This window comes from Pipistrellus hanaki, assembly GCF_964339955.1.
Source record: "Pipistrellus hanaki genome assembly, chromosome: 18".
NCBI lineage: Eukaryota > Metazoa > Chordata > Mammalia > Chiroptera > Vespertilionidae > Pipistrellus > Pipistrellus hanaki.
Genome location: NC_140520.1, coordinates 31,139,472 through 31,166,729, shown reverse-complemented (window position 1 = coordinate 31,166,729; position 27,258 = coordinate 31,139,472). Strand labels below are relative to the sequence as shown.

At 58.6% G+C, this 27,258-nt stretch overlaps 1 protein-coding gene across 2 annotated transcripts in view; it reads left to right on the top strand.

Annotated features, from left to right (window-relative positions):
* The first annotated feature begins 2,006 nt into the window (after positions 1-2,006).
* RASSF5 (Ras association domain family member 5) overlaps positions 2,007-27,258 on the top strand; it is a 72,139-nt gene continuing 46,887 nt past the window's right edge. For both annotated transcript variants that reach the window (XR_014793336.1, XM_084865899.1), the window contains exon 1: positions 2,007-2,509. Coding sequence is in view for 1 of the 2 variants with exons in the window: in XM_084865899.1 (XP_084722025.1) it covers positions 2,053-2,509 (457 nt within the window). In the remaining variant the exon portion in view is untranslated. The remainder of the gene's footprint in view (positions 2,510-27,258) is intronic.

Below are 27,258 nucleotides of genomic sequence, written 5' to 3'. Positions count from 1 at the left end.
CTGAGGAATGGCAGAGGATACAGGGTGGGTGCAGGCAGATGTGCACCTGCAATACAGGTTCCTGTGTCACCTGTCCTGTGGGGGGAAGAATGGAGGAGCCCATTCTTATCACCACCTTCCACCTGAAGCAGAGGGCCCTGGACCAGAGCACCCGCACCACCTGGGAACTCATGAAAAATGCAAAATCTCAACCCCCTGCCCCAGACATGCTGACTCAGAAACGCTGTGTGTGGGGGAGCAATCTGGGAGTTAACGAGCCCTCCAGGTGATTGCCATGCGAGCCAGAGTTTGAAAACCACTGATGTAGAGAAAGCCAGGTTCAGCCAGGGGAGAGGGGAGGTGGAGGAGGGGAGCAGGGGGTGGCTGGAGGCCCGAATTCCTGAATCTCAGCTCCTTCTCTTGGTAGCGCTGTGGCCTTGGCGGCTGTGGCATTGGCTGCTGTGGGCCGTTCTCACTTGCCCAGATACCACCTTCCGCTCCAGTCTCCGGTGAGACCCAAGGATCCTGCAGCATGTCCCCTGCTACCAATGGGATCGTCCCGGCCATGAGGGAGAAGCCAGGGACCAAAGCAGGCTGGGAATTCCCCGGCCACCAGGCTCTGAGAAATGTTAGGAATTACCTAAGAATTACAGCCGGGGGAAACGAAAAGGAAGAGTGAAAATCCCCCTCCCGGACGCTAGGGGGAGACCCATCTCTAGCCTGGGAAGAGGGGGAGGCGTCCAGGTCCAGAAGGTTTTAGGCAATTCCCAAAGTTGTTTGCTGGTGACCTCTGATCAACCAACCAAACCGAACCCCAGCTTTCAGAAGAGGGGCGGTGATCGCCGGTCCGAGCGGTGGAACTGGCGAGGGCTGCAAACGCGTCTGCCCATCCCCTCATTCCCGGACCCATTTAGCAAAACATAAAGAGAAGCTGAAGAGGGCCAGGGTCATGCAGCGGGCCTGTCAGACACGGGTTCAGACAGACAGGAGTCCCGTTTCCTCACGCAGAAGAGGCGATGATCAAGACCCGCTCCATCCTCTGCGGGACCCAGTGCAGAGAGAAGATGCGTGGCCCTTTGTTCAAAAAGCATGAAGACCACGATCGTGACAGCAGAGCATTCAAGGGGGTGGGATTGGTGTGTCTGTCTTTGGGGCCCACAGGTGAGTGGTCCATAACACATGCTAAGGAGGGCTCTGGGGAGGTGGAGGGGGAAGAGAGAGAGAGAGGCTGGTATTTCCATAGCAATTACTAGAACAGCTATGGGAGGGAAGGGTTTGACTGAGAAGGACAAGCTCTCCCAACCCAAGGCCGCTGGAGCGTCCTCACCATCAGGGCCCACGATCCCCCCAAGCCCCATCTTCCCGGAAAGGAATGTCCTGCCGGGCAGGGCAGGGCAGCCCTCCGAGGGGAAATCCGGGGAAGTGGGAGCCGCACGCGCAGCCTGGCCGCCCGTGGGTGGCTGCCCGCCGTCAGCATCTGCAGCGCCGCCCGCGTCACGGGGCTCTACGTGGGGGCTCGGCTCCCAGGGGTGGGGAGCAAAGGGCACATCCCTCGGGTCCGCTGGGAACCAGGAGGGTGGCGGGCAGACCCCAGGCCTTGGACCTTTCCCTAAGATCTTAAGCCCTTCCTCCCGCCCGCCCCCAACCTGGGCGTGCTGTGCTGCAAGTGGGTGGGGTGCGGGGTGGGGAGGGTCTGGGGTAGTGGGAGGTGATGGGGGAGGGTCAGGGGTGGGGCTGAAGGCAGACGGTCCCTAACGAGATGCCTCTTAGGAGCTGTTCCCCATAGAGCCTTTCCCATACGCCATCCTCCAGCGGCCCCAGCGGCCCAGTCCGCCTTCTGAAGACGCCCCGAAACCCACCCTGGTCCGTTCGCCCCCCAACGCCGAACCCGCCTCTCCGCGGGTCTGCGCTCTCCGGGGCTGTCCTTCCTGCCTCTCCCGCGTCTCCCCGCCCCCGCCCCGCCCCGCCCCGCCCCGCAGCCTGCGGCCCCTTTAAAGGCCGCCGGTCCGGAGCCGCCCCCTCTCGAGGAGAACTCGGGAGAAGCGCCGGCGCCGCGCCGCGCTCCGGGCGGGCATGGTCATGGCGTCCCCGGCCATTGGGCAGCGCCCGTATCGGCTGCTCCTGGACCCAGAGCCGCAGCGCTACCTGCAGACCCTGAGCGGCCCGGAGCCGCCGCCGCAGCCGCCGGGCCGGGCCTCCCGCCGCTGCGCCCCCGTGCCCGTCTCCGCCGCGCCCGGGGCGCACGAGGGGCGCGGCGCCCGCAGGGCCCCCCGCGGGGACCCGGACCCCCCGCCGCGGGCCGCCCGCCCCGCTCGCCCTCTGCGGCCCGGGCTGCAGCAGAGGCTGCGGCGGCGGCCCGGAGCGCCCCGGCCGCGGGACGTGCGGAGCATCTTCGAGCCGCCGCAGGACCCCCGCGTCCCGGCCGAGCGCGGCGAGGGGCACCGCTTCACCGAGCTGGCGCTGCCGAGCGGCCGCGGCTGGTGCGACCTGTGCGGCCGGGAGGTGCTGCGGGAGGCGCTGCGCTGCGCCAGTGAGTGCGGGGCCCCGGGGCCAGGCGGGGCGGGGAGGGATGGGGGGCGGGGGGGCCGCGGGGAGACCGCAGTCCGTGGCGAGGGGCGGCGGGGGGGCTGGGGCAGAGCGAGGGGGCATTGCCCGCTCTGGCTCCAGGGGAGACCTCGGCTGTAATGAAAGGAGATAAGCCCTGGACACTCTCTGCTCTCTAGTCCCCCGCCCCGTCCCCTTTAGTAATCGCCTATTGCCCAGCGATGGCTCTGCGGCATCCACAAATGCCTCTCCTGACCGGCACCTGCCCGGGCACACACGTGTGCACGCTCAGGCGCGCGGGTTGGGTGAATGGCCGCAGCCGCAAGGTCAAGCCGTGGCACCCGCTTGGTTTTGTTGTGGGTTCTGGGGAGTGGGTGTGAGATTGGGCATGGAGATGGCCATGGGCCTGTGCTGATTAGGGCGCAGGGCAGAACGGTTGGCTTGTCCGTCTGTGGCACAGGCCGATGGTCCGCGCTCTCCCTCTCCTCCAGGTGTCCTGTTGGGAGAGGGAGAGGAGCTGGTTAGGCTTTGGCCAGCGCCAGCTGTGAGGCTGGAGAGAGCCTGAGGTCACCCTGGACCTGTGCCCCCTGCTGCCTTCTCTCTCTGGCCCCTCGAACCTTTGGACCCGGCTCTGATGTTTGGCTGTGCCCCGCCTCCGCCCCTTCCTCCTGTGATTGCTCTGAATGCGCTGGGCGTCATGCTCTAACATTACCAACTGGGGCCCCAGCCTCCCCAGAGCCCCCCGGTCCCTTAGGCCTCCTCTGAGCCAGGCTCTCCTCCAACCTGATGGTAAAATGAGGGACACCCAGGTTTTCTGAGCCTCTTTGTATGCTTCTTGGGGTTTTTTTTTTTTCCCCTCTTCTTACAATTAGGTGTGTGTATTTCTTTAACGAGTGTCCTCTCCCCGCCCCCACCTCCATGTTTGCTGTGGCCCGTGTTTGGATACCTGTGTGTGTATGTGTTTAGATTCATATTTCCCGTATCTGAGGCACAAAGCATAGACAGTGGCACAGCTCTAGCAAGCACCTCTGGAAATGGGCTGTGCATATTATTCCAGCAGCTGGCCCTCCCTCCCCCCATGCTCTCTGACTGCCGCATTGGACAGCACCCGCCTCGTTCACATCAGGAAAAGCCCACTTTGTTTCCTCTCTCTCTCTCTCTCTCTCTCTCTCTCTCTCTCTCTCTCTCTCTGCAGTCAGTCCACCACCCAGGCTGGGCAGGGTACCTCCCACTGCAGCTGGCTGCGGGCAAGGAGAGCTGACTCTACGCCAGGGTCAAGTGGAAAGGGGAGACTGGAGAGGGACAGGGGGCGTGGGGTATTCCTCCCTCCAACACCAGAACTCACAGCTCAGGTGCCAAGGAGCAAGGAAAGAGCGAGAGGTAGAGAGGTGTGCGTAATGGGCCCAAGGCTGCTGCCACTTGGTAAGGCCCTGACCTTGCAGTAGGATGGAGATGGATGCAACTCGCCCTCAGATGTGCTGGCAGCTCTGGCCTCTCAGGGGTTTTTTTTGTTTTGTTTTGTTTTGTTTTTTCCTGTTGTTCCCCAACCCCGTCAGCCCAGAGGCAGCGTCCTCCTGGGAATGGCTTTGCTTGTGTGGGAATCCCGGGGAATCCGCTTCATTAGGATTCTAGTTTTTATTGCGACGTTTGTATCCGTTGTTGAACATTTTGCATGTAGCTTTCTGATTTTTCGGGGATGGCGATAACTGTGTGTGTGTGGGGGGGGGGGGGGGTGTGTATGTGTGTGTGCATGGGCGCATATGCCTGCTGCTCCACGGCTAGATGAATGCACGCTCGCGTTACGTTAGGCTTGTTTATGTAATTAGTGCCTAAGTGGTTTCTGGTGGCAGGAAGACCAGGGGCAGGGACGTTTCCTTTGACGTTGTGTGACTTGGTGGCCCTCATGCAGGTTTCATAGCAACCAGGGGAGGCTGAGCGCCAGAGGGAGTGCGGGCGGCACTGGGACCAGGGGGCTGTGGAGAGGGGTCTCTGTCCGTCATTGTTAACGTGGACAGGCCGAGCCCCCGCTGTGGACCTGTGGCTGGAGGGGACCAGTGAGGGCTGGCAGGTGGGGGCACAGCAGGCTGGGCCCCCCGAGGGCCTTCCTTTACGCTGAGGGTCTCCTTCCATGGAGGGTTTGGCTCGTTTTATCTTCAGTTTGACAGGTAAGGCTGGGAGAGATGACTTTCGAAAAGCAGCACTATGAATAATTTAGAGGACAGCCTGGAACCAGGAGATGTGGGTGTGAATCTTGACTCGGCCCCCGAGTCTTGGTGGGAACCTGTAGTATTTCACCTCCTAGCTTTAAAAAATCGGGACAATAACAGTCCTATGTCCGTGTGTTCATGTGAGAATGAAAGGAATGAATGCATGGAACATGCATATGAACGCTCGGCGCCATGCGGATGTTGTTGTTATGCCCCCCGTGCAGCTCGGGGACAACGTGTCTGGCGCGGGACACCTCTTAGGGCCACCTTTCCAAGCGCTGTGTAGTTTTCAGGCTCTGCATGGCTGCAGAGCTCAGTGAGGAAGCGAGGGTCACGCGTGTCCCAGGAAGTGCGGGCATTCATGTCCTCTGGAAACGTCACTCCCAGCATGCAGTGGGCCCCTGGCATGGTTTCCCTCGCCCCCAGCACAGAGCACAGCTTTGGTGAGTGGTGGCTGATGGAGGCAGCAGCTTGTTATGGCTGTGAAATCTCCCTGCTCTTGGGAATGAGCAGAAGGGCAGAGCGCACATGAATGACACCTGCTTGCGCAGGCAGCTGACACGGGGTGGGAACCTTGTTGGCAAAATGGGCCTTGAACGAGGGCAGCTGCGAGGAAGCTGCCTGCCTGCCTGCCCGCCCGCCCGCCCGCCCGCCCGCCTTTTTGGTGAAAGTTCCCGCCTCCAGGTCTGTAACTGAGCTCTGGTTCACGCTGGCTTTGCCCGCAGGAAGGTTCAGGGTTAAGGTTCATTTCTAGGATTGAAGGAATCATGTTGGTTAGGTAGGAAAGGGAATCTAGTGGGGATTGGTGAGGAGAGGGAGGTAGAGAGAGAGGAGAATGGTGTGACCAAGTGTGTTTTGGGGCAGGGCCCTGATGGCAGAGAGAATATCCATTTCCAGCGCTCCAGGTGGGAGCGGTCAGCAGCAAACAACCCCCTGCCTTTTGACTGACTTCTCAGGGAAGGTTCCTTACAGGTCATGGTCCCTTTCCTCGGTAAAAGGCACATAGCAGTGACCTTTGACCTCCCATCTCCTTTTGGTCGATATGTAAGCCTCCAGGGAATGGTCTAGAACACATGTGTCAAACACAAGGCCCGCGGGCCAAATCCAGCCCGCCAGGCCTTGCAATGTGGCCCACACCGCGCTGTCATCACTGCACTCCGCTGTCAGTTTATGACATTGTCAGTTTATGACTGTTCAGTAAACCATTCGGCCCGCGATTTAGGCTGGATTTTAGATTTTGGCCCCTTCTCTGATTGAGTTCGACACCCCTAGTCTAGAACGTGGGGAAGCCTAAGACCGACTCAGCATCCCAGGAGGGCCGGTTGGACACACCTAGCATGCTGCCAGGGAGTGCCACGTGCCCGCCGCCAGAGCCGGTCTCTCTGGGAGGGCGTTGGTCGGAGCCGGGGCGTGCTAAGTGATGGAATTACAGGGTTGCCGGTGGGGGGGAGGGGGAGAGGGGGCGTGTGGCTCATCAGCTAACCGCCCCTTCCTGTAATAGATGCTAATTATGGTGTGAGTCCGAGGCCTTTGCATGGCCTTCAGGGATGGGGACCTTCGTGGGGAGGGAGGCTGGCATTGCCCAGGGCCCCTTGTCTTGTCACTGCATTTTAATGGTGGGCTTCACCCTTCGCTCCGCACACGCTGAAACCACGCATGAGGCAGCCAGGGGTCCCGCAGGCCTGTGCCTTGTGGTGGGTTCTCTGTGGGAGAGATGACAGGGACACGGGCTTGGAGTATCCCTGGAGCGGATCCAGAACCCGGCCACGTGGGCAGCGAGCGTGGTGCTGGTCCCGCGCCCCCAGCAGCACCGAGGTGTGTGGGTGAAGTGCTGTCAGTGGTTTCGTGCCTGCCTTGGAGGTTAGGGGAGTTAAGCACCAAGTCGGGTGTCATGCTGTTAAAGCCTGAGGAACCCCCCGCCCCCCACATCCAGCCCCTCCCCGGCTCCTGGCTCCTGTGGGGTCTTCTTGGGAAAGGCCCTCATGGAGTGTGGGGGAGCTGGACGTGGGGGGACAGGGAAGGGGTCTGGGATGCTTCGAAAGTGGCCTTCTGAGCTCCCCACGCTGTCACTGTTTCCTGGGTCCCTGCTTCCTGTCTTCTCAGAAGATGAGCGTGAAAGGATAAAATGTGGGCTTAATTCCACCATTCCCCGCCCCCCCTTCATCAGAGCATGAAATTCCCTGATTAGGGAGGGAGAGGGGCTGGAATCCCAGGTACAGTCAAAAATGATTAATGCCACTTGTCCGCCAGCCTCATTGGAATTGGTAATGAGCGAGTGTGTTTGCCTGCTGATCCTGCGGGGTATGAGGTGGACGTGAACTGACACCTCCCCTCAGCGCGGAGGGTTTGATCTGGGACCCTCTCTCCTCTCCCCAAGTTCACCAGTGAACCCGCTGATGCCAAGCCTGCCTGCTAGGCCCTGAGTGACAGAGGAAGGACCACCCAGCCCAGCCCCAGGGCCCTGGCTGGCGGAGGGACTTACCTTCCTCAGGAGCAGGGGCCGGCGGCTCAGGAGGGCGGCTGAGGCTCAGGCAGGCCCGGACCCGCTGGGAGGATGATGGAGAACGCCTCTGCAGAGCCCGGGGTTTTCATGCTCCCTGGCACGCTCAGCCTCTGAGCAGCTTCATGAGGTCAGAACTTGGGGAGGCCTCTGCCGGGGTCTCAGGCGGGCAGGAGTCGCCAGTGCACCAGGCTGGGGGCAGATAAGGTTAGGCCAGTGGTCGGCAAACTCATTAGTCCACAGAGCCAAATAGCAACAATACAACGATTGACATTTCTTTGGAGAGCCAAATTTTTTAAACTTAAACTTCTTCTAATGCCACCTCTTCAAAATAGACTCGCCCAGGCTGTGGTCTTTTGTGGAAGAGCCACACATAAGGGGCCAAAGAGCTGCATGTGGCTCCTGAGCCGCAGTTTGCCGACCACGGGGTTAGGCGAACCAGACTGGCTTTGGAGGCCTCGGGCATCTCCGGCTGTCCAGCCATTTCCCTCCTTCGGCCTGTGCTCAGCACCTCTATGTCGGAGACATCCCCTGACTGGCTACCCACACCCACTCCTCATTCCTCAGTTTCCCCATCAGAGGAGCTGCTCGCCTCCCTGGCCCTGCCCAGGTGCCATGCAGGCTGGTGAGGGAGCTGTAAACGCTCCTCTGGCCTCACGGGAGGCCCTTCCTGTTCCAATCCCTCAGCGACAGTTCTTGGGCGGGAGGATCTGTGGGTGTCCAAGCATGCCAACAGGCATTCCCCCGACTCCTACCCAGCACCTCACTCGCACCCTCCTCCCCACGCTCGCGGATCCAGTGCCAGGGGCAGGATGCTTCCTGCCTCCTCCGCTGACCTCACAGGCCACCCGCCCTTCCCCAAGGGCTCCCCGGCTGGTCAGGAATGCTGGCGGCCGGCGACGCCGGGAAGGCCAGTCCTGACTGGGGAGATGGTTGCGCATTTAGTCACTTTCGGTTTTTTTCCAGGAGTTCTGGCAAGCTGCTCCCCACATGCGCGGGGCCGGATTGCAGGGTTGGGAAGAGAGCTGAGCCAGTGTTGGCTCTGGGGAAAGATTGAGGCCTCCGGGGTGATGTCAGACAGGGCAGCAGGCTCGGTTCCCTGCGGGCACTGGTGTAAGGGGAATAAAATCAGTGCTGGGGGGGGGAAGGGGTAGTGATGGGGAACCCGGGTTCAAGGTCAAGACTGTCTGACTCAGACCTGGGGAGGTGAAATGTAGGTGTTCTGTGAAGCACCCCAGGCTGTATGTGGGCAGAGCCTGGCAGGGCCCCAGGGGCTCCATGGTGTAAGTGTTGGCCATAATGGCTGACAAGCTCATGCAGGGTCCATTCTAGCCTGTGCCTCTGGGTGCAGAGAAGGTTCTTGGAAGATGCCCCCGGAAGTAAAACTGAAATGTTTGGAGACAAGGAGACAGAGCAGCAGGGGTCCCACCTGGCCTGGTAGCCATGTGCCCAGCCTCCCGGTGGAGGGTGCCCTTGGCTGAGGGGAGGTCTCGTGACCCCTGGTTGCTATAACGGGTCCCGATTTTTTAAAAAATATATATATTTTATTGATTTTTTTCAGAGAGGAAGGGAGAGAATTAGAAACATCGATGAGAGTCATCGATCAGTTGCCTCTTGCACGCCCCCTACTGGGGATGTGCCCACAACCAAGGTACGTGCCCTTGACCAGAATCGAACTCCGGACCCTTCAGTCCGCAGGCTGACACTCTATCCACTGAGCCAAACCGGTTTTGGCCCGATTTTTTTTTTTTTAGGATTGTGCTCCCCACACCTACTGTCTTGGCCCCAGTGAGGGCATCAGGGGCACAGGTGGGACTTGGCATTGTGCTGTGGTTTTGTACGAAGGCCAGAGCGGGGAAGTCCGGTTTGCTCATTGCCGTGTGTCACCGGGCGGCGGGCAGGTGGCCAGGTATGTCACTCGCTGTGGCCATAGTGGGCTTGGTCATGTTTATTATTCAGTGGAGGGCCTGCACCCCACCTTCCACTGTCCCTCCCTGTTTCTTTTGAACAAACATTTCCAGGGCGGGCGGGCCTTCCCCGGGCGTCTGCAGTGGCTATTGGCTAGGGCTGCTGGAACATGGAAACTTGGCTTCTACGGACCTTTAAGAAAGCAGGCCACAGGTTCACGGAAGCCAGGCCTCACGAAGCGTGCTGTTCTGTGTCTGGATTCTTCTATAACCCTTTTACGTCCTGTTTCCGCTGGAGGCTGGGTCTGGGAAGGGGTTATCGCTGTGTTTGCTGGGGATGGGAGCCAGCCGTTAGGATGGAATAATCCTGTGGATCAGGAGTGGGGAACAGCCGGCTCGAGGGCCATAGAAGGTCCGTGAAATCAGTCAGTCTGGCCCTTACCAAGGCATTGGGGGTGAGTGAGTTAAACGTTTGACCAAATATGGCAGGCTCATTTTTAAGTTCATAATTTTGTATGGACGGCGAATGATGTTATAAATATCCACTTGGACCTGGCTGGCATGGGTTAGTGGTTGAACATCGACCTGTGAACCAGGAGGTCACAGTTCAATTCCAGGTCAGGGTATATGCCTAAGTTACGGGCTCGATCCCCAGTGGGGGGCATGCAGGAGGCAGCCAGTCAGTGATTCTCTCTCGTCATTCATGGTTTCTATCTCTCTCCTTCCTCTTCCTTCTTCTCTGAAATCAATAAAAAATATATTTTTAAAAACAGAAAACAAATGGCTCTTGAAAGAGGTCCCCCAACCCCGCTGTGCATGGTGAGTGGAGAATGGCCAAGGAATTGTGGGATGGAGATAACCTTTATCTCAGAGACGACTTGGCTTCCTCTAAGGCAGTGGTTCTCAACCTTCCTAAGGCCGTGACCCTTTAATACAGTTCCTCATGTTGTGGTGACCCCCAACCATAAAGTTATTTTCGTTGCTACTTCATAACTGTCATTTTGCTACTGTTAATGAATCGTAATGTAAATATCTGTGTTTTCTGATGGTCTTAGGCTCTACAGCAGGTTGAGAACCACTAGCAGGGTCGCCTAAGACCATCGGAAAACACAGATATTTACATTACGATTCATTAACAGTAGCAAAATTGCAGTTATGAAGTAGCAACAAAAATAACTTTATGCTTGGGGGTCACCACCACATGAGGAACTGTATTAAAGGGTCACGGTGCTGAAACTAGTTTGGCTCAGTGGATAGAGCATTGGCTTTCGGACTCAAGGGTCCCCGGTTCGATTCTGGTCAAGGCATGTACCTTAGTTGCGGGCACATCCCCAGTAGGGGGTGTGCAACAGGCAGCTGATCGATGTTTCTCTCTCATCGATGTTTCTAACTCTCTATCCCCCTCTCTTCCTCTCTGTAAAAAAACCAATAAAATATATATATTTTAAAAAAAAAGAAAGAAAAAAAGGTCGCAGCATTAGGAAGGTTGAGAACCACTGCTCTAAGGTGTTCTGGTGCACCGGTTGGTGAGGCAGGCAGGGCTGGTTGAATCCTCGCCCCCTCACAGACAAGGAAGTACGGCATCGGGGGAATCCAAGGACTTCTCCAAGACAACCCAGTCACATACCAAACCTCGCGCCAGAACCCAGCCCGGCATTTTGCCTTGTGAGCTGCTGTCACTGAACAAGCCAGGCAGTTGAGTTTCTTCATTCATCTGTCTCTCACCTGCCAATGAATGCGGAAATGTCCCTAAAAGGAGGCCCAGGAGAAAGGGAGGGCGGGCTGAGGGGTGGGCCAGCCACGTGCAAGCCAGAGCACCAGCCAGCGCCCGAATAATGGCGCCTTGGCTGCACTCCAGCCTGTTGTCAGCGTTGGGTTTCTAAGTAGGTGGGTTGGGTTTCCACATGTGTGTAAATCCTGAGATCTTTCAACAAACGGTGACGTTTTTCAAAATCCCAAGATAAAAGAAACAAGGAGCCCTAGCCAGTTTGGCTCAGTGGTTAGAGGGTCCTGAGTTTAATTCACCTTGGTGTTAGGTGTGTGTAGGAGGGTGAGTGTAGAAATGCAGGTTGGTCTTTGCCTGTTTCAAGCCTCCTCCTTACCATGACCAGGGTCAGAGTTCATGACGCAGGAACCAAAGTGGAATCAGGATGAATCTCAGAGGGGACAGCGAGGGTGAAGAGGAGTTGGATAGAGACTGAAAAATTAGTCCCAGACCTGGGTATGACCCCGTGGGGAGGAGCCCCTCAGGGCAGAGTCCCCTCCCCCACAGGCTGGCTGCATGTATCTGCAGGCCAGGCTCTCACCGGACACCGGATCACTTGAGGCTCATCACTTACTTTCCTTGCTGACTCGGAGGAAGCTGGGGGGGTTTTTTTGTTGTTGTTTTTCCGTCGAAGTTGAATGGAAGCTGGAAGTTTTGTGGTTTCTGCTGAAACAATCACATCCTTTCTGCAACTAGGGAAAGTATTCTAAACCCAGGAAAACCTCAGAGATGCCTCACTCTGCAAACGGAACAACAGATTCCTGCTGTAACTGGGGAGTGTTGAGAGACAGGGCTCAGCATACAGTATGTCAATGTCTGTCTTAGTGACGAATGTCTTTGAAAGAAACCTGGAGGTACCTGTAGAGGGATAGAGGAGTATTACAAGGTGAGAATATAATTTAACCCAACCCTTAAGATGGTGAAGTGTGTTTCTCCCCATTCTGTTGGGCCTGGGCATCGAGGTCATTGGCCAGAGCCCAGGTGCCAGGGGCGGCAGGAGGGCATCGCGGGCATCCTGGACAGCGCTCCTCCGGAACGCCCCGGGGATGGGGATGGGTCCAGCTTTCCCAGGCTCAGGAGCCTCCCAGAGCCGAGTCTAGTCCCTGCCAGGCCCTTCCCGCCGGGTTCCCCGGTGGGAACCCCCTCCAAGAACAGCTCAGGGAAGAGGAAGACGTTTATCCCAGAGCCCAAATGGGGCATTCGGGAGGGATTTTTCCCTCCATCATGTGACTCATACTTTAAAATCCCCCCCCCCGCATGCGTGTGCTGTCCCCTCTGAGGGTGGCAACGGGCCTGCCCCCTGGCCTGTGCTCAGCCAGGTGGGTGCCCCGGGCCCGCGGGGCGATCTCGGGGGCAAGGATCAGAGCCAAGCCACCTCGACGCCAGCCCTGGCCCCAAGTGTCATTTCAGGACCCGAACTCGCTCATGACCCTGTTCTGGGGCGGGGGTTGCAGCCAGTCCCACTGAGGAAGTACCAGGGAGAAAGGACCAGTGTCCCAGCCTGAGAAAGGGTGGCATGGGGGAAGGGCATTTCTAAATTAAATAAATTATTTGTAACAATTTGTTTTTTTATTGATTTGAGAGAGAGAGAGAGAGGAAGGGAGAGGCATAGAAAGATAGAAGCATCAGTGAGAGAGAAACATAGATCGGCAGCCTCCTGCACACCCCCTTACTGGGGATCGAGGCTGCAACCCAGGCACGTGCCCTGACTGGGAATTGAGCCTGTGGACTCTTGGTTCACGGGTCGATGCTCAACCACTGAGCCACACCGGCCGGGCAGTAAAAATGTGTTCTTATGGTTGAGCTTCCAAATGAGTTTTTATTGTTGTTGCACCAAGTCCTGCGGCCCTCAGTAGTGAGACCTATGGCGGGGGCCTCCTGGCCAGATTTCTTAGAAGGACGGTGGCCTGTGAGGAGGAGCAGAGTGTGGCTTAGGTTTGTTCTACCAACACTTTCTTCTCTGAGTGGGCCAAGGACATGGCCTTGGGGAGAGGATGCATGCTCTGTGACCTGGGAAATCTGCAGCACGGGAGGGGGGGGGGTGGCTGGTGCAGGTTGACATTTGCAGGAGGAGCAGCAGAGTCACCTCCGAACTGATGAGAGCTGGCTTCTGACCTCACACTGGGTGACCAGAACACATGGCTTCTTTTCTGCTCGGACCCGCGTCCTCTGTGCTCATTTCCTCTCCTTCTTCTGAAGCCTGCCCCATTCATGGTTGGCAGAGGCATTCTGGAATCTCTGGGCATTCTTGATTGATTGATTGATTGATTGATTTTAATAGCGTGTTCCTGGAAGGTGCGGCTGCCTGTCCGGTGCCAGCTCCCCGTCGTGGCTGGGTGACAGGGCGCCCAGAAACTTTCTCCCCAGGACTTGGCTGCTCCTGGGACTCCGTGTGGAGGGGACACCCTCTGAGCATCGTGTTAGGGCCAGGGGACAGCAGGACTGCCCTTTATGTGAGCGTCTCTGTTCTGTTCTTCCTTCCTCTCTCTCCTCCGCCTGTCTCTCTCCTCCGCGCAGGTGTCTGGCCTCAGATCAATGGACCCTCTTAGGGCAGCGCGGCCTCTGCAGGGCCTGGGTGGCTGCAAGCCGAGCCCCACCCCTCCCACCGCAGGCTCAGCCCGGGAGGATGTGAAGGAGCCCGGTGGTCCCCCAGGAGCCCGTGCCGCGGGCCGAGCATGATTCACTGCCATCCCCCAGAACTCCATTAAGGAGCTCAGGGGCCAGGCAGTCACTGCTGTCGTCTGTGGGAACTTGGGAGACACTGGCTTCCAGACTCCAGGCCACTCCAGGAGTGCGGCTCGCAGCCTCTGCCCCGCAGCCTCTTCGGTGGGGCGTCTTTATCTTATCGACTAAAAGCCCCAGGAATAGAAAGTTTTCCACTGGGGGTGGGGGCGGGGGCGGGGAGGGCCTCATCTGGGAGGGAGGGGGCATCGCCCAGGCTGCTGGGCTGTGCCGGCCGGGGCCCAGGTGTCTGGCTTCCTAGCAGCAGCAGCAGCAGCAAGGCCGGGCTGATCGGAGCAGAGCCTCGGTCACACAGGGGCCGGAGCCCCTCCGGGGAGGTGACTGCCCCACTCGTACGCCCTCCCCCGCCCCTGGACCCCAGGCCTGGAGAGAGGCCGCTGACCTCCTGCGGCTGGGATGACAGAGGGCCGGGCGCGGGGGGCGGCCACTGCCTGCTTCGGGACCGTCACCGCCCGGCTCCGGCGGCTCTTCCGCAGGCTCCCTAAGGGCCACTTGGGATCGGAACAGCTCCAGGCCCTGCAGAGGGTCCCCCCCGAGGCTGGGCTGGCTCGCGGTAGGTCTATGTCCCTCTGGCTGGGGGTGCTCAGGGGCCATGGAGAAGGGGGCGCTGCAGCCTGATGCTCAGTGCTGACCCCCCGGGGGCTCCAGGGCTGTCACCCCAACAGGGTTAGGGGAAGCAGGCGGACCTGAAGGACATGGTCCCCCCATTTCAGAGGCCCATGTTGGCCGTGGGGTTTAACAGCCTTTCCTTGGCTGAGACTTAGGGCCACGGAGTCCTCTTCACCTGGGCTCCTGAGCTGGCGGAAGCTCCCCGTCGGCCCCTCCCGTGGCTCTGAGGGGCATCAGTTGCCAAGGACCTGGGGGCGTGATGCGTTGGAGACAAAGGCTTCTCACCTGCTGGGCTGGGGGAGGTGCCTGTGGGACGGGCAGCATGGGCCGGAGACGGCTGGCGGGCACAGCTGGACGGCACAGCTGGACAGGAGCCCCAGCCTCGGGCTGTGGCTGGGCCAGGTCTCCTCCCCGGAGCTCTGTGTAGTGTAGGGTGAGAACAGTCCTTGCGCGGGGAAGGGGAAGGGGACAGTGTGGGCTGTGTGGAAGAGGAGGAGGGACGGGGGTAATTCACATTTCCATAGAATGTAGGTCATTCTGCGCCCCGGGGTCTGAGGAAGGAGCCGGGCCCACCGGAGGCCTGCTGGGGCAGCGCCAGGTCCAGGGTCTGAGCACCTGCCTCCCAGCCTGGGATTCCTCCTGCGGAATTCGTCAGGTGGCCACGCACCTTCTCTTCCTCAGCGCACCTTCTGCTGAAGAGGCAGAGATGGGTTTGTTCCTTTGTTTTTAATATCATGTGTTCCAGCCCTAGCCGGGGTGGCTCAGTGGGTAGAGCTTCAGCCTGTGGACCAATGGGTCCCAGATTAAATTCTGGTCAAGGTCACGTACCTGGTTTGCCAGGCTCCTTCCCTGCCTGGGCCTTGGTTGGGGTGCATGCAGGAGGCAACCAATCAGTGTGTTTCTCTCACATCGATATTTCTCTGTCTTTCCCTCTCTCTTCCCCTGCCTCTGAATATCAGTGGAAAATACCCACCGGTGAGGATTTAAAATATAAATACATACATATATATGTGTGTGTATTTATATTTTATACACACACACACACACACATATATATGTATGTGTGTATATATATATATATATACACACACACATACACATTCCCTCCAGATCGCTATATGGTAGTTGGGAAGGATTTGCTGTGTCACAGATGAGGCGGCTCAGAGAAGGTAGGCCCCTTGCTAAGGGTCAGAGCTGCCAACCGGCCTGGATTCTGTTCATCCTGCTGACCTTCAGCTGCTTCCCTCTGACTCCGATCGTTGGGGCCCGTCAGCTTTCCCCAGGCTCTGGCCCACGTCTCCTCTCCGCTCCCACACATTCAGGAGGGGGTGGGCCTCTGGGTGGCCTCCACACTGAGCCTTAGGGATGGAATTAGACGGAAAAGTCATCTCCGGGCTAAACTTCTCAAAGTAGAGTTTAAATGAGAGTTTGCTCTTAACTATGGAAAAGATAAGTTTTCCAATTAAGGTTTTATCTCTTGAGAAGTGGAGATTTAAAAACATATATGTGTGTGTGTGTATGTGTGTGTGTGTGTATATATATATATAATTGATTTTTGACAGAGGAAGGGAGAGGGTCAGAGAGCTAGAAACATCAATGAGAGAGAAACATCAATCAGCTGCCTCCTGCACCCCCCGCCCCCCCACACACACACCGGGGATGTGCCTGCAACCAAGGTATATGCCCCCAACAGGAATCGAACCTGGGACCCCCCAGTCCGCAGGCCGACGCTCCATCCACCGAACCAAACCGGTTTTGGCGAGAAGTGGGGATTTTAATTCCACTAGACCTAACCCCTATTCGGAGACAAATACTCTTTAGCCAGCCTGAATAATTTATATTCACCACTAGCCTCATACACACCGCGACCCTCACTCAGAAGCCAGCCGGAGACTGAGTTCCTGGATTTAAATGCTCGCTGGTATTTTCCTGTCCGCCTTCCGTCCATCCCGCCTCCCGCTGAAGAATTATTCAGCGGATCACTTCCTTGCTTTTTGGCTATTCCGCCCAAGGAGCTATGGATTTAATAAAATCAATCAGGCCCGGAGTGGCAGCATTGAGGTCAGGGTTTGTACTGCTCTGCGGCTAAGATGTCTGTCTGACCTGTGTTAGCGGGCGGACTTGATCGATGGCACGGGGAGGGGGAAGATGGTGCTTGGAGAGGACGGAGCGGGAGCCTGTGGCCTGAATTCCAGAGTGGCTCCTCTTGCTGACAGGGCCGAGTGAGCGACCTGTGGTGGGGGCTTTAGGGAAACGGGCTTGGAGCCAGGCCGGCAGAGTCCGGATCTTGGATTTCTGGCTGGAAGGCCTTCCTTGCACAGATGAGCCTCTCTGAGCCTCGGTTTCTCCCAGGATAAACGGGGAAGGAATGCCAGCCTCCAGCTGGTGTCCTGTGGGTCAAGCTGGTGGTGTGCGGCTGTCCACCACTAGACGGGATGGCTGTCGCACAGAGCCCTCATTGGATGCTGCTGCTGTGTGATGCTCCCAGAAACACTTCTAACAAGGGGGTCATCTGTCTGCTCTCCCATTGCACCTGGGCGGGCTTCCTGCATCTCCGTGAGAGAGGGAGGGGGTGAAGGGTGCCCGGCTGGCGGAGGGCGGGGCGTGGAACTCCTAAAGGCCCTCTCTGGGAAAGTTCCTGTCATCGCGTTTACTGCTCCACTTAATTAGAGGCAGGGCTAGACGAGCCCACCGGGCACCATGAGGCGCTAAGCAAGCACGCTGCCAGGGCACACGTCGTGTGTCACTTCAAAAGGCTGCCCGGGGGTCCGCCGGAAGCAGGTCTGGGTCTCCCCAAAGTCTCTGGCGGCCCTGGCCACGGGGATGCAGTTGTGAAGGGACCTCTGTGTGTCTCCTGCAGGGAGAGCCCCAGACGTCATCTATTTGCTTTCCTTCTCTCGGCAAAAAAAAAAAAGTCTCTCTTCACCGGCTGGTGGGTGCTGGGCTGTTGATCTGCACTGTGAATGCAGGTGACAGGAAAGCAGTTGTGGAAAAACCAGTTGCCTGCAGCCGCCAGGCCGCCTCACGGAGGGCTGAACCTGTCTGCTCCCGGCCTCCTGTGACCTCCTGGCATCCCTGCTCATGCACCTGTGCGTGCGTCCACATGGAGCCCCGGCCTGTGTCGGCAAATGCCCCAGCAGGGCTTCTCGCACACCCGTTGGGCTGCCCTTAAGTGTGGAGTCTGTGGGATGTCACCAGAAACATACTCCCTGTTCGCCAGAGGCTAGGTCCCCCCCGGTCCACCCTCTCAGAGATGGCGTTTGCTTTAAACGTAAAAGCAAAAACAGACAGACACATCCGCAAGCCTCTCATTCCACGCCTGCCCCTCACACCTCGGTCAGGCCCTGTTCTCTGGCCCGGCTCCTCCTCCGGCTTCTCCGCGGCTCAGGCAAAGGGTACAGGCCCCAGCCCAGTGGTAGGGGACCCCACCTGCTTTGTGTCTCTTACACCCAGAGTGGAGTGACACGCCTGGAGGAGGCAGACGCGCCTCCTCAGCCGAGAAGGCATCTGGGGGCCCCACGCTGACTCGAGACCAGGGCCGTTGCTGTCTGTTAACTCCCCCGAAACACAACTGTATACAGTGTTCCCAGACGTTTTTTTATTTCTTGTGGTGCTCTGGCAATTGGATTTACTTATATTTTTTTTCTGGGGTGGCAATTAAAATAGGATATGTGTATGTTGGGGGAAGCGTGTGTGTGTTTATATGTGTGTGTGTGTGTGTGTGTGCGCTCGCGCGCGCGCGCGCATGTTCCTTTCATACCTGTTTCTGTTGCAAAGTCTCCAGGTAGAACTGTCCTTCGGAACAGCTTGACTTAGTCGGCCTCAGTGAATCTGTGTGGAAGGAAGCCTTCATGCATACATGGAAAACAAACCAGTAAGTGGGTAGGCGGGAAGAAGAGAGACATACCTACACAGAGAGGTTTAATGCTCCCTCGTTGTGTCCCTGGGTTTGCGTGTTCTGTGAACGCACATACTGTAACGGCCCCCGTCCAAAAACCGGGCCACGCTTCTGTACCTCTGTCTGAATGGCCACCATGTGGACCTTTCCAGAGAGGAGGTCAGAGGGCCCAGGTGGCCCATCTCCAGACAATTGCATGTGAGGAATGGGGCCCATTTGGCTTTCCCACCCTGAAACTTCACCTCAAATCATTTCTTCTTACATTTTCCCATAGTCGGTTGCCTTCGCCCATCATTGACGGGGGAGAGGGAGGGGGGGTTCTCGGAGATGCCGTGATGTCGCACCGAGGCCCGCAGACACCGCTCCCTCTCCACGCACAGCGGCCCCTCCTCAGCGCTGTTGTCAGCATGTGGGCTGCATGAGGTCGCAGAGCTGATGGGAAATAGGGGCACATCCCTTTAAGGTGCCTGAAGCACCCCTGGGAAGCAGAGCATATGAAGTATAATGCCCCCAAGAACTATAACACCCCCAAGATTCAGTCAGCCAAATGAGGAGTTAACATATCTACTTTCCAATATAGATATATCCTATTTTATTGAAAAATTAAAAAGTTTTACTGTTGTAAAAAAAAAAAAAAAAAAAAGCCAAATCCATTCTAGAGTTCATTTTAGACAGCTCTGGGAATGATGACTACAGCAGAATGTAAATGTTCTAAACGTTGGAAGTGTAAATAATACAATGAAAAACGCACATGCAGACATGCGCAGGGCGGGGTGGGGGCATGCTTACGGGTCACAGCACCCCCAGAGGACAAAGTGGTGTGAAACTGACCACGTGGACAAGGTGCTCTGGCCCTGGCCCTGCCTCACTGGGCACAGGACGGGCACTGCCTGCAATGCCCCTCACTTCCTGCATCTCTGTCTCAATTCCCTGTGAACTCTTCTGCCCTCCCTCCCTCCCTCCCTCCCTCCACCTGCTCCTCCTCAAACCTCCCCACCCAGCACAGCTCCCTGGCCTGGCCGCAGTACCTTCCTTTTGTTGGTTCTTTCAGCCCAGGGATGATTAATAGGCCTGCCTGAGAGGCACACCCGCCCACACCCACTCACACCCGCCCACACCCGCCCACACGGGGCAGGATGGTGCCCGCGGCCAGCCGAGTCATTGGGAAGCGGGTGCAGGGGCACATCCAGCCTGCCTGGAGTGTGGCCAGGAGCCAGGCTGGAATGAACACGTGGTACCTTAGACCCAGGGACGGCGTGCAGGCCCTACCCCTGCGGACCAAACCCACTCAGAAGAGCTCGTGAGCCCCACCCGCCCAGCTGTGCCACACCCAAAACCGACTCGGTCCTTTGGGGAGCCGGTGGGGGCCATCCTTTAACCTGACCCCGACCTGCGCACGTTCGGGTATCTCCCTCCCGGCTCTTCGCACAGAGACAACCGCCCAGGGCATCCGGCTGCCCCCCTTTTCCTGTCCATGGGGGCCGGCCATCTGACCTCAGACCAGGGCCTGTCCGGGCCTCTCCTCTACCACTGCATCTGCCCGTCCTGTGGCTTCCTGGCTTGCTTTCTGGCGCATTCTGTGAGGGGTGTGTGTGTGTGTGTGTGTGTGTGTGTTGGGGTTGTGTGGTGGGAGGGAGCAGTGCGTGCTCCATGCCCTCTAGGCAGGCTGGGGTGCTGAGTGCCCTCAGGGTGGCCTATGCCCTGAAACAAGGAATCGCAGGCCACGGTCTCAGGAGGGCTGGGTCCGGGCTGCTTCCTGGAGAAGCAGGCGTCCCGGGCGCGCTGCCCGGCCCAGGCGTGGGGAGTTTCCGCCGCCCGCCGCCAGCCTCACGCCGAGCTCAGCCAGGAGCACGGAAACTGTATGGAGGACGTTGATGTGGGCAATGGCTTGCAGACCCCCAAGCCTGACACGTCCCAGTGTCTACCTTCCCCCTCGCCAACACCCCCCATTCTCTGCTGTCTCCGCCTTGGTCCTCCAGGCCCGTCGGAGGAAGGGCTGGAGGGAGGGAGGAGCGGGGAGGAGGAACTTTAAATGAACAACGAAGTTGTGCAATTCTTCGTCACCCAACACATTAGACAAGGACTCAGACATTGAGAAGCTTTCTGGCATTCCATGCTGCGTCAACAGAAAGAGGAGCCCCGTAGTTGAAAAGAACAGCTACCTTTCGTTCATTATTTATTTATTTTTCCCATCTATTTTTTTCAGTGAGAGTGGAAAGGAGGGAGAGGAGGGGGGGAGAGAGAGAGAAACATCAATTGGTTGCCTCCTGCCTGTGCCTAGACAGGGACCTGCAGGTAAAGTGCATGCCCTTGGCTGGGAATCAAACGCTTTGGTCTGTGAGCCAACGCTGTAACCACTGCGCACACAGGCCGGGACAGCTGCCGTTCACGGAGCACTTGCGATGTGCAGGCCCTGCTGGACACTTACCGTATATCCCGATTTTGGCAGCGAATCGGCTGGCAAGGTAGATATTACTTCACTTTGCAGATGAGGAAATTGAGGTTAAGTATATGGTCCAAGGCTTGGGTTCCAACCCTGACCTGGGGGACCCTGGAGGCCACGTTCAGCCCACTCCCCTGCTCGTTGAGTAAGAGCTGCTTCCTCGTGGCCGGGCCTCTCCAACGCCGAGCAGAGCCCAGAGCAGAGGCTGGGGCTGAGCGGACCTCAGAGCTGCAGCCGTGGGGACTCGGAGGCCGGGTGACATGGAGGGGGTGTGCCTGGCTCGGGGAGCAGGCAGCGGGGAGCAGGCTGACAGTGCCCTGGGGCTGCAGGGGTGGGCAGGCTGAGGGAGGGGCCCTGGCAGGGTCCGAGGGGCCCCCACTGGTCTCAGGAAGGTGTGAGAAGGGAGCCAAGGCTGAGGCCGGAGACGGAGCACCGTCCCCTCGATGTGGTCAGGAGGACGGGGCAGCCTCCTGCTTGGAAAACACTTGGATGATGATGTCACTTCCCAGCGCGCGTGGTTTGTGTGTTGGTTTGTTTCGGATTTCTCTGTTGTGCCTAAGAGCAAAGTGACTTTAGAACCAGAAGCTGTTTGTGCGCTTTGTCTGGGAGCGGTTAGCTGGGGGAGGTGATGAGACTGTGGATTACCCGCCAGGAGCTTGGGGGTGGGGGCGGTAATAGCTGAGTGGAGGGGGGTGGGGGCTGAAACCTGGGGCCTCCGTGCTCCCAGCCTTCCCTGAGGGGTTTACACCAAGAACCGTCCATGCTCATGGCCGCCGGAGGAGCCGCTGTTATTCCCACTTCATAGCGGAGGAAGTCAATGGTCAGAGAAGTCCAGTAACCTCCCCAAGTTCAGGGAGTTGGTTAAGCAGTGACTGGGCCAGGCCTTGCTCAGAGCCCATCCTCTTCCACCCTCCCCATCCTCCTTCCACCCTCCCCCTATCCTTTCCCTATTCTCCTCCCATTCTCCCCCTATCCTTTCCCTATTCTCCTCCCATTCTCCCCCACCCTCCCCCTATCCTTTCCCTATTCTCCTCCCACCCTCCCCCTATCCTTTCCCTATTCTCCTCCCACCCTCCCCCTATCCTTTCCCTATTCTCCTCCCATTCTCCCCCACCCTCCCCCTATCCTTTCCCTATTCTCCCCCCACCCTCCCCCTATCCTTTCCCTATTCTCCTCCCACCCTCCCCCTATCCTTTCCCTATTCTCCTCCCACCCTCCCCCTATCCTTTCCCTATTCTCCTCCCACCCTCCCCCTATCCTTTCCCTATTCTCCTCCCATTCTCCCCCACCCTCCCCCTATCCTTTCCCTATTCTCCCCCCACCCTCCCCCTATCCTTTCCCTATTCTCCTCCCATTCTCCCCCACCCTCCCCCTATCCTTTCCCTATTCTCCTCCCACCCTCCCCCTATCCTTTCCCTATTCTCCTCCCATTCTCCCCCACCCTCCCCCTATCCTTTCCCTATTCTCCCCCCACCCTCCCCCTATCCTTTCCCTATTCTCCTCCCATTCTCCCCCACCCTCCCCCTATCCTTTCCCTATTCTCCTCCCATTCTCCCCCACCCTCCCCCTATCCTTTCCCTATTCTCCTCCCATTCTCCCCCACCCTCCCCCTATCCTTTCCCTATTCTCCTCCCATTCTCCTCCCACCCTCCCCCTATCCTTTCCCTATTCTCCTCCCACCCTCCCCCTATCCTTTCCCTATTCTCCTCCCATTCTCCCCCACCCTCCCCCTATCCTTTCCCTATTCTCCTCCCACCCTCCCCTATCCTTTCCCTATTCTCCCCCCACCCTCCCCCTATCCTTTCCCTATTCTCCTCCCATTCTCCCCCACCCTCCCCCTATCCTTTCCCTATTCTCCTCCCACCCTCCCCCTATCCTTTCCCTATTCTCCTCCCATTCTCCCCCTATCCTTTCCCTATTCTCCTCCCATTCTCCCCCACCCTCCCCCTATCCTTTCCCTATTCTCCTCCCATTCTCCCCCACCCTCCCCCTATCCTTTCCCTATTCTCCTCCCACCCTCCCCCTATCCTTTCCCTATTCTCCTCCCACCCTCCCCCTATCCTTTCCCTATTCTCCTCCCACCCTCCCCCTATCCTTTCCCTATTCTCCTCCCACCCTCCCCCTATCCTTTCCCTATTCTCCTCCCACCCTCCCCCTATCCTTTCCCTATTCTCCTCCCACCCTCCCCCTATCCTTTCCCTATTCTCCTCCCACCCTCCCCCTATCCTTTCCCTATTCTCCTCCCATTCTCCCCCACCCTCCCCCTATCCTTTCCCTATTCTCCTCCCACCCTCCCCCTATCCTTTCCCTATTCTCCTCCCACCCTCCCCCTATCCTTTCCCTATTCTCCTCCCACCCTCCCCCTATCCTTTCCCTATTCTCCTCCCACCCTCCCCCTATCCTTTCCCTATTCTCCTCCCACCCTCCCCCTATCCTTTCCCTATTCTCCTCCCACCCTCCCCCTATCCTTTCCCTATTCTCCTCCCATTCTCCCCCTATCCTTTCCCTATTCTCCCCCACCCTCCCCCTATCCTTTCCCTATTCTCCTCCCACCCTCCCCCTATCCTTTCCCTATTCTCCTCCCACCCTCCCCCTATCCTTTCCCTATTCTCCTCCCATTCTCCCCCTATCCTTTCCCTATTCTCCTCCCATTCTCCCCCACCCTCCCCCTATCCTTTCCCTATTCTCCTCCCACCCTCCCCCACCCTCCCCATGCTCCCCATATCCTCCCCCATCTTCCCTCCATGGGCGGAGGATGGGGGAGGTGACGAGACTATGGATTACCCGGCCAGGAGCCAGGGGGAGGGGGCGGTAATCCTCCCCTCATCCTCCTCTCATCCTCCCGGCATCCTTTTCCCGCCCCTCCATCCCCCCCCACCATTCCTCCTCCATTCCCCGAGTGTGGCCAGGCCCTGGAGGAGGCTGCGGCAGGGGTCAGTCTGCTCCGAGGTTGCCCTCCTGCTCGGAGGCCGCGGTGCCCAGAGAACGGGTGCAGGGCTCCTGGGTTCGGAGGCCGCCCCTCAGGCCTCACGGCGGAGCTGGCCGTGCAGGTGAGAAGCTGCTCTCGGGGCCGGGGAGTGACCATCACCAGGGAGGCCTGTGGGCCTGCTGTCTACCAGGCTCGTCTCCTGGGTGCCCCCACTTTCACCCGCCTTTGCACCAGCTGGCAAGGGGGGCAGGGGTGTCAGGGGAAGGCTCCATGTTGTCTCAGGATCTTGCCTGTAGGTCTGGGTGAAAGGCCTTCAGGGCTCCTTATCAGTGGAATGTCTTATCAATGAAAATTCGCCTCTCAGGTTATGCAGCAGCATGTGTGCCTCTGTGCGTGCGTGCATGCGTGTGGTGTGTGGTGTGTGGTGTGTGTTTGCATCACTTGTGGCAATTGGGGTGGAGCAGGAACTAACCTGGGCAGCCCTGGGGATTAGGAGGAGGTTTGTTGCGTCTGCGTTTTGGAAAAACAATTCCTGGCACAGGTGGTTCCGCCTGCCGGGTTCGCCTTCTCCGGGCTGAAGTGGAAGAAGGAGCGCCATCTCTGGGCATTGGTTGCCGGGACCTCTGGGCCTGACCCCCTGGTTCCAGATGGTGCCTTTGATGGTGACAGGCAGGGACTGAGGATGTCAGGAGCAGGGCTGGTGGAGGAGGCGGGTGTCCGGGCCTCAGCTCCACACTCCCTGGCCGCCTCCCCTGTCTGACTGCTGTTGGTCTGCAGGCTGCTGGTTCCGTGAGAAACCCCGTCTGCTTGGGCCTAAGGGCACGGGTTCCCAGTATGGCCAGGCTCTGTGTTGTGGGTTGAATTGTGCCCCACCCCAACATAGGTTGACATCCTAATCGCCTGAGGCCCTCAGAATGGGGCCTCATTTGGAAACAGGGCGGCTGCAGGTGCAGCCAGTTGAGCAGGTGGTCCCTAGTCCAATGTGACGGTTGACCTTCCAAGAAGATGGCATGTGAAGACTGGCCACAGGGAGAAGGCCAGGCGAAGGCGGCGGCAAGGGGTCTCCCCTGCGGGTTCCGGAGGGGGTGTGACCCCGCCACGCTGACTCAGACTTCTAGCCTCCGAGCTGAGGCGGCAGCTTGCGGTGCTCAGCTGCCCTGTCCATGGTGCTTTGTTTCAGCAGCTGGAAAGCTCTCCGAGCCGGGGGCTGAGGGTGGGCCCTGCGAGCCCTCCTGTCCGGCTCCTGGTTCCTTCCTTGGAGAAGACCCTCTGTGGGTTGCCTTCCTCCTCCTCAGCCCCCTCTCGTCCACAGGCCCCTCTTCCCAACCGGGAAGCACAGTTATTCCTCCCGCACCCCTGGGGCCGGAGGCAGGGCCTGCGCTGGAGGGAGGGGTGGGCGGGAGGGGCAGTTCTGCTTAGAGGCGGCAGTGCTGAGGCGAAGCCACGCCAGTTCCCCCGAAGACACTGCGGTTAGAACGTCGTCGGAGTGGTTCTCCCTAACCCTTTGCTGCCTCGGGTTGGGAGGTCCCCCTCCTGTCTATTCTGCGATGTCTCGGCTCCTGTCTCCGCTTGGCCCCTGCCACGAGGGACTGGGAGTCACCTGGGGTCTGATTATCCTCTGAGTTCCCCGAGCCTCCTGTGCCGTGAAGCCGTCCTGACAGCCGTGGCCGCAGGCACTGTGTCCCCGGCACAGGCCTCCTCCATCTGGGCCCTGCTTCAGGGTCTCCCTCACCCGTTATCTTTGCACGTGTGTGTCTGCCCGGCTAGCCTGAGGCCCTGCCACCCTCCCATCCTCCTCCCTTTCTCCTCCCATCTTCCTCCCATTGTCCTCCCATCCTTCTCCCATCCTTCTCCCATCCTTCTCCCATCCTTCTCCCATCCTTCTCCCATCCTTCTCCCATCCTTCTCCCATCCTTCTCCCATCCTTCTCCCATCCTTCTCCCATCCTTCTCCCATCCTCCCATCCTCCCATTCTCCCATCCTCCTCCCTCTATCCTCCTCCCTTCCTCCTCTCATCTTCCCCCTCATGCGAGCACCGGGCACAGGAAGTCCATGCTCAGGACGTGGAAGCTGCTGCCAAAGGCGATGGTGCTGCTGCCCGGGGAAGGCTGAGCCCTTCCTGGGCCCGTAGGCCCTGCACCACCAAGTCCCGTCTCTCTCAGATCCAGCAGCAGCCGGGGCTGTGGAGCACGTGGAAGCCAGGGCCCAGTTGGCTTAGCAGCACCTTGAGATGAGCTGCCTTGAGGGAGAGGACCTGCGGGGTTTAAGCGCTGGGTCCCAGGAGGACACGGCCCTGCCATTGGAACCTCAGGGGTGTCCCACTCAGCGCAGCAGGCCTGCAGCCTCCTGGGGGGCCCGTGGGCTTGCTGCTGTGGCTGGAGACAGGCACGGTGGCTCTGACTTCATCTGAGTGTGGCATGCCCAGGGGCCAGGAACTATCAGATGTGCTGCGGTGTTTGCTCCAGGCTGTGGTTACACGGCCTGATGGACCCACGTCTTTGGTGCTCAAAGGGGTTTTCCTAAAATCCAGAAACACTCCTCCTGGGATCTCCTGTTTCCTGGCTCCATCCAGCCCAGCAGCAAGGCCTGTCAAAACAATTGTCCGGAGGTTTCGGTGCTTTCTGCACAGGGCGTGTGTGTCAGACAGGGACGGAGTGGGAAGGGAGGGGAGGAGAGGAGAGGGAAACTGAGAATCAGATGGAGTGCTGTGTCCTGTGCGGACAGCCGGCTGCTGAAGGAGGAGGCTGGGGGACCTCCGCCCCTCCCAAGACGCATTCCCATCTGTGAGTAGGTGGCAGCGCTCCTTCCTCCTCCCCATTTCCACTTCCGCGCACCCTGAGCACTCTTCCTGCTTAGAGCTCGGCCAGAGTGGCACAGGTGCGTCCCAGGAGCAGAGCCCGAACAACGCCACTCGGTGCGGCTCTGGCCTCTGTGCTGCCTTACCAAAGCCCTGGCGGTTCCGGGGCCTGCAGGAGAGGGACTTGGCCTGCACATCCCCACCTGGGTGAGGCTGTCCTTGTGCCAGGCAGAGATCACCCACAGGGGGACCCAGAAATGCACGCGGGTGTGTGCAGGTGGAAGATGCTCAGGCAGGGGGAGGGTGCATGCCCAGAGAGCTGGCTTCCCCCATTCTGGCTCCGGGTGAGGGGACAGCTTCCAGGAGGAGAGTCGGGAGTGAGGCCTAGAATGAAGGTGGGGACGTGGTGGGCCTCACTTTCAGGCCTGAGGGAGATGAGCGGAGCGTCATCTGCCGCCCCAGAAGGAGTAGCGAGCTTCCGAGGGTTGAGTCAGGTTGGAGGCTTCCGGAAGCTCTGTGAGCCCCTGCATTTGTCAAGGGTCTCCCCTGCAGACTTCAGTGGCAAACCTGAATGAACAAGGTGCTTCTCTTGGGGGGTGATTGGGAAGGGGGCAGCTGGGGAGTGTGAGGGTCTCATTCCGGAACTCTATAAGAGAGTGGGAAGACGAGACCCACCCTCACCCCACGATAGAGTGTGTGTGATGCTTTCAAAACAAAGGAAAAGTGTTGGGAGCCTGAGCCCTTAGGAACCAAAAGTTGTCCCCTAGTGCCTGGCCGGTGTGGCTCAGTGGTTGAGTGTCGACCCATGAACCCCGAGGTCATGATTCCATTCCCCGTCAGGGAACGTACTGAGTTGGGGGCTTGGTCCCCAGGGGGGGTCGTGCAGGAGGCAGCCAATCAGTGATTCTCTCTCATCATTGATGTTGCTATCCCTCTCT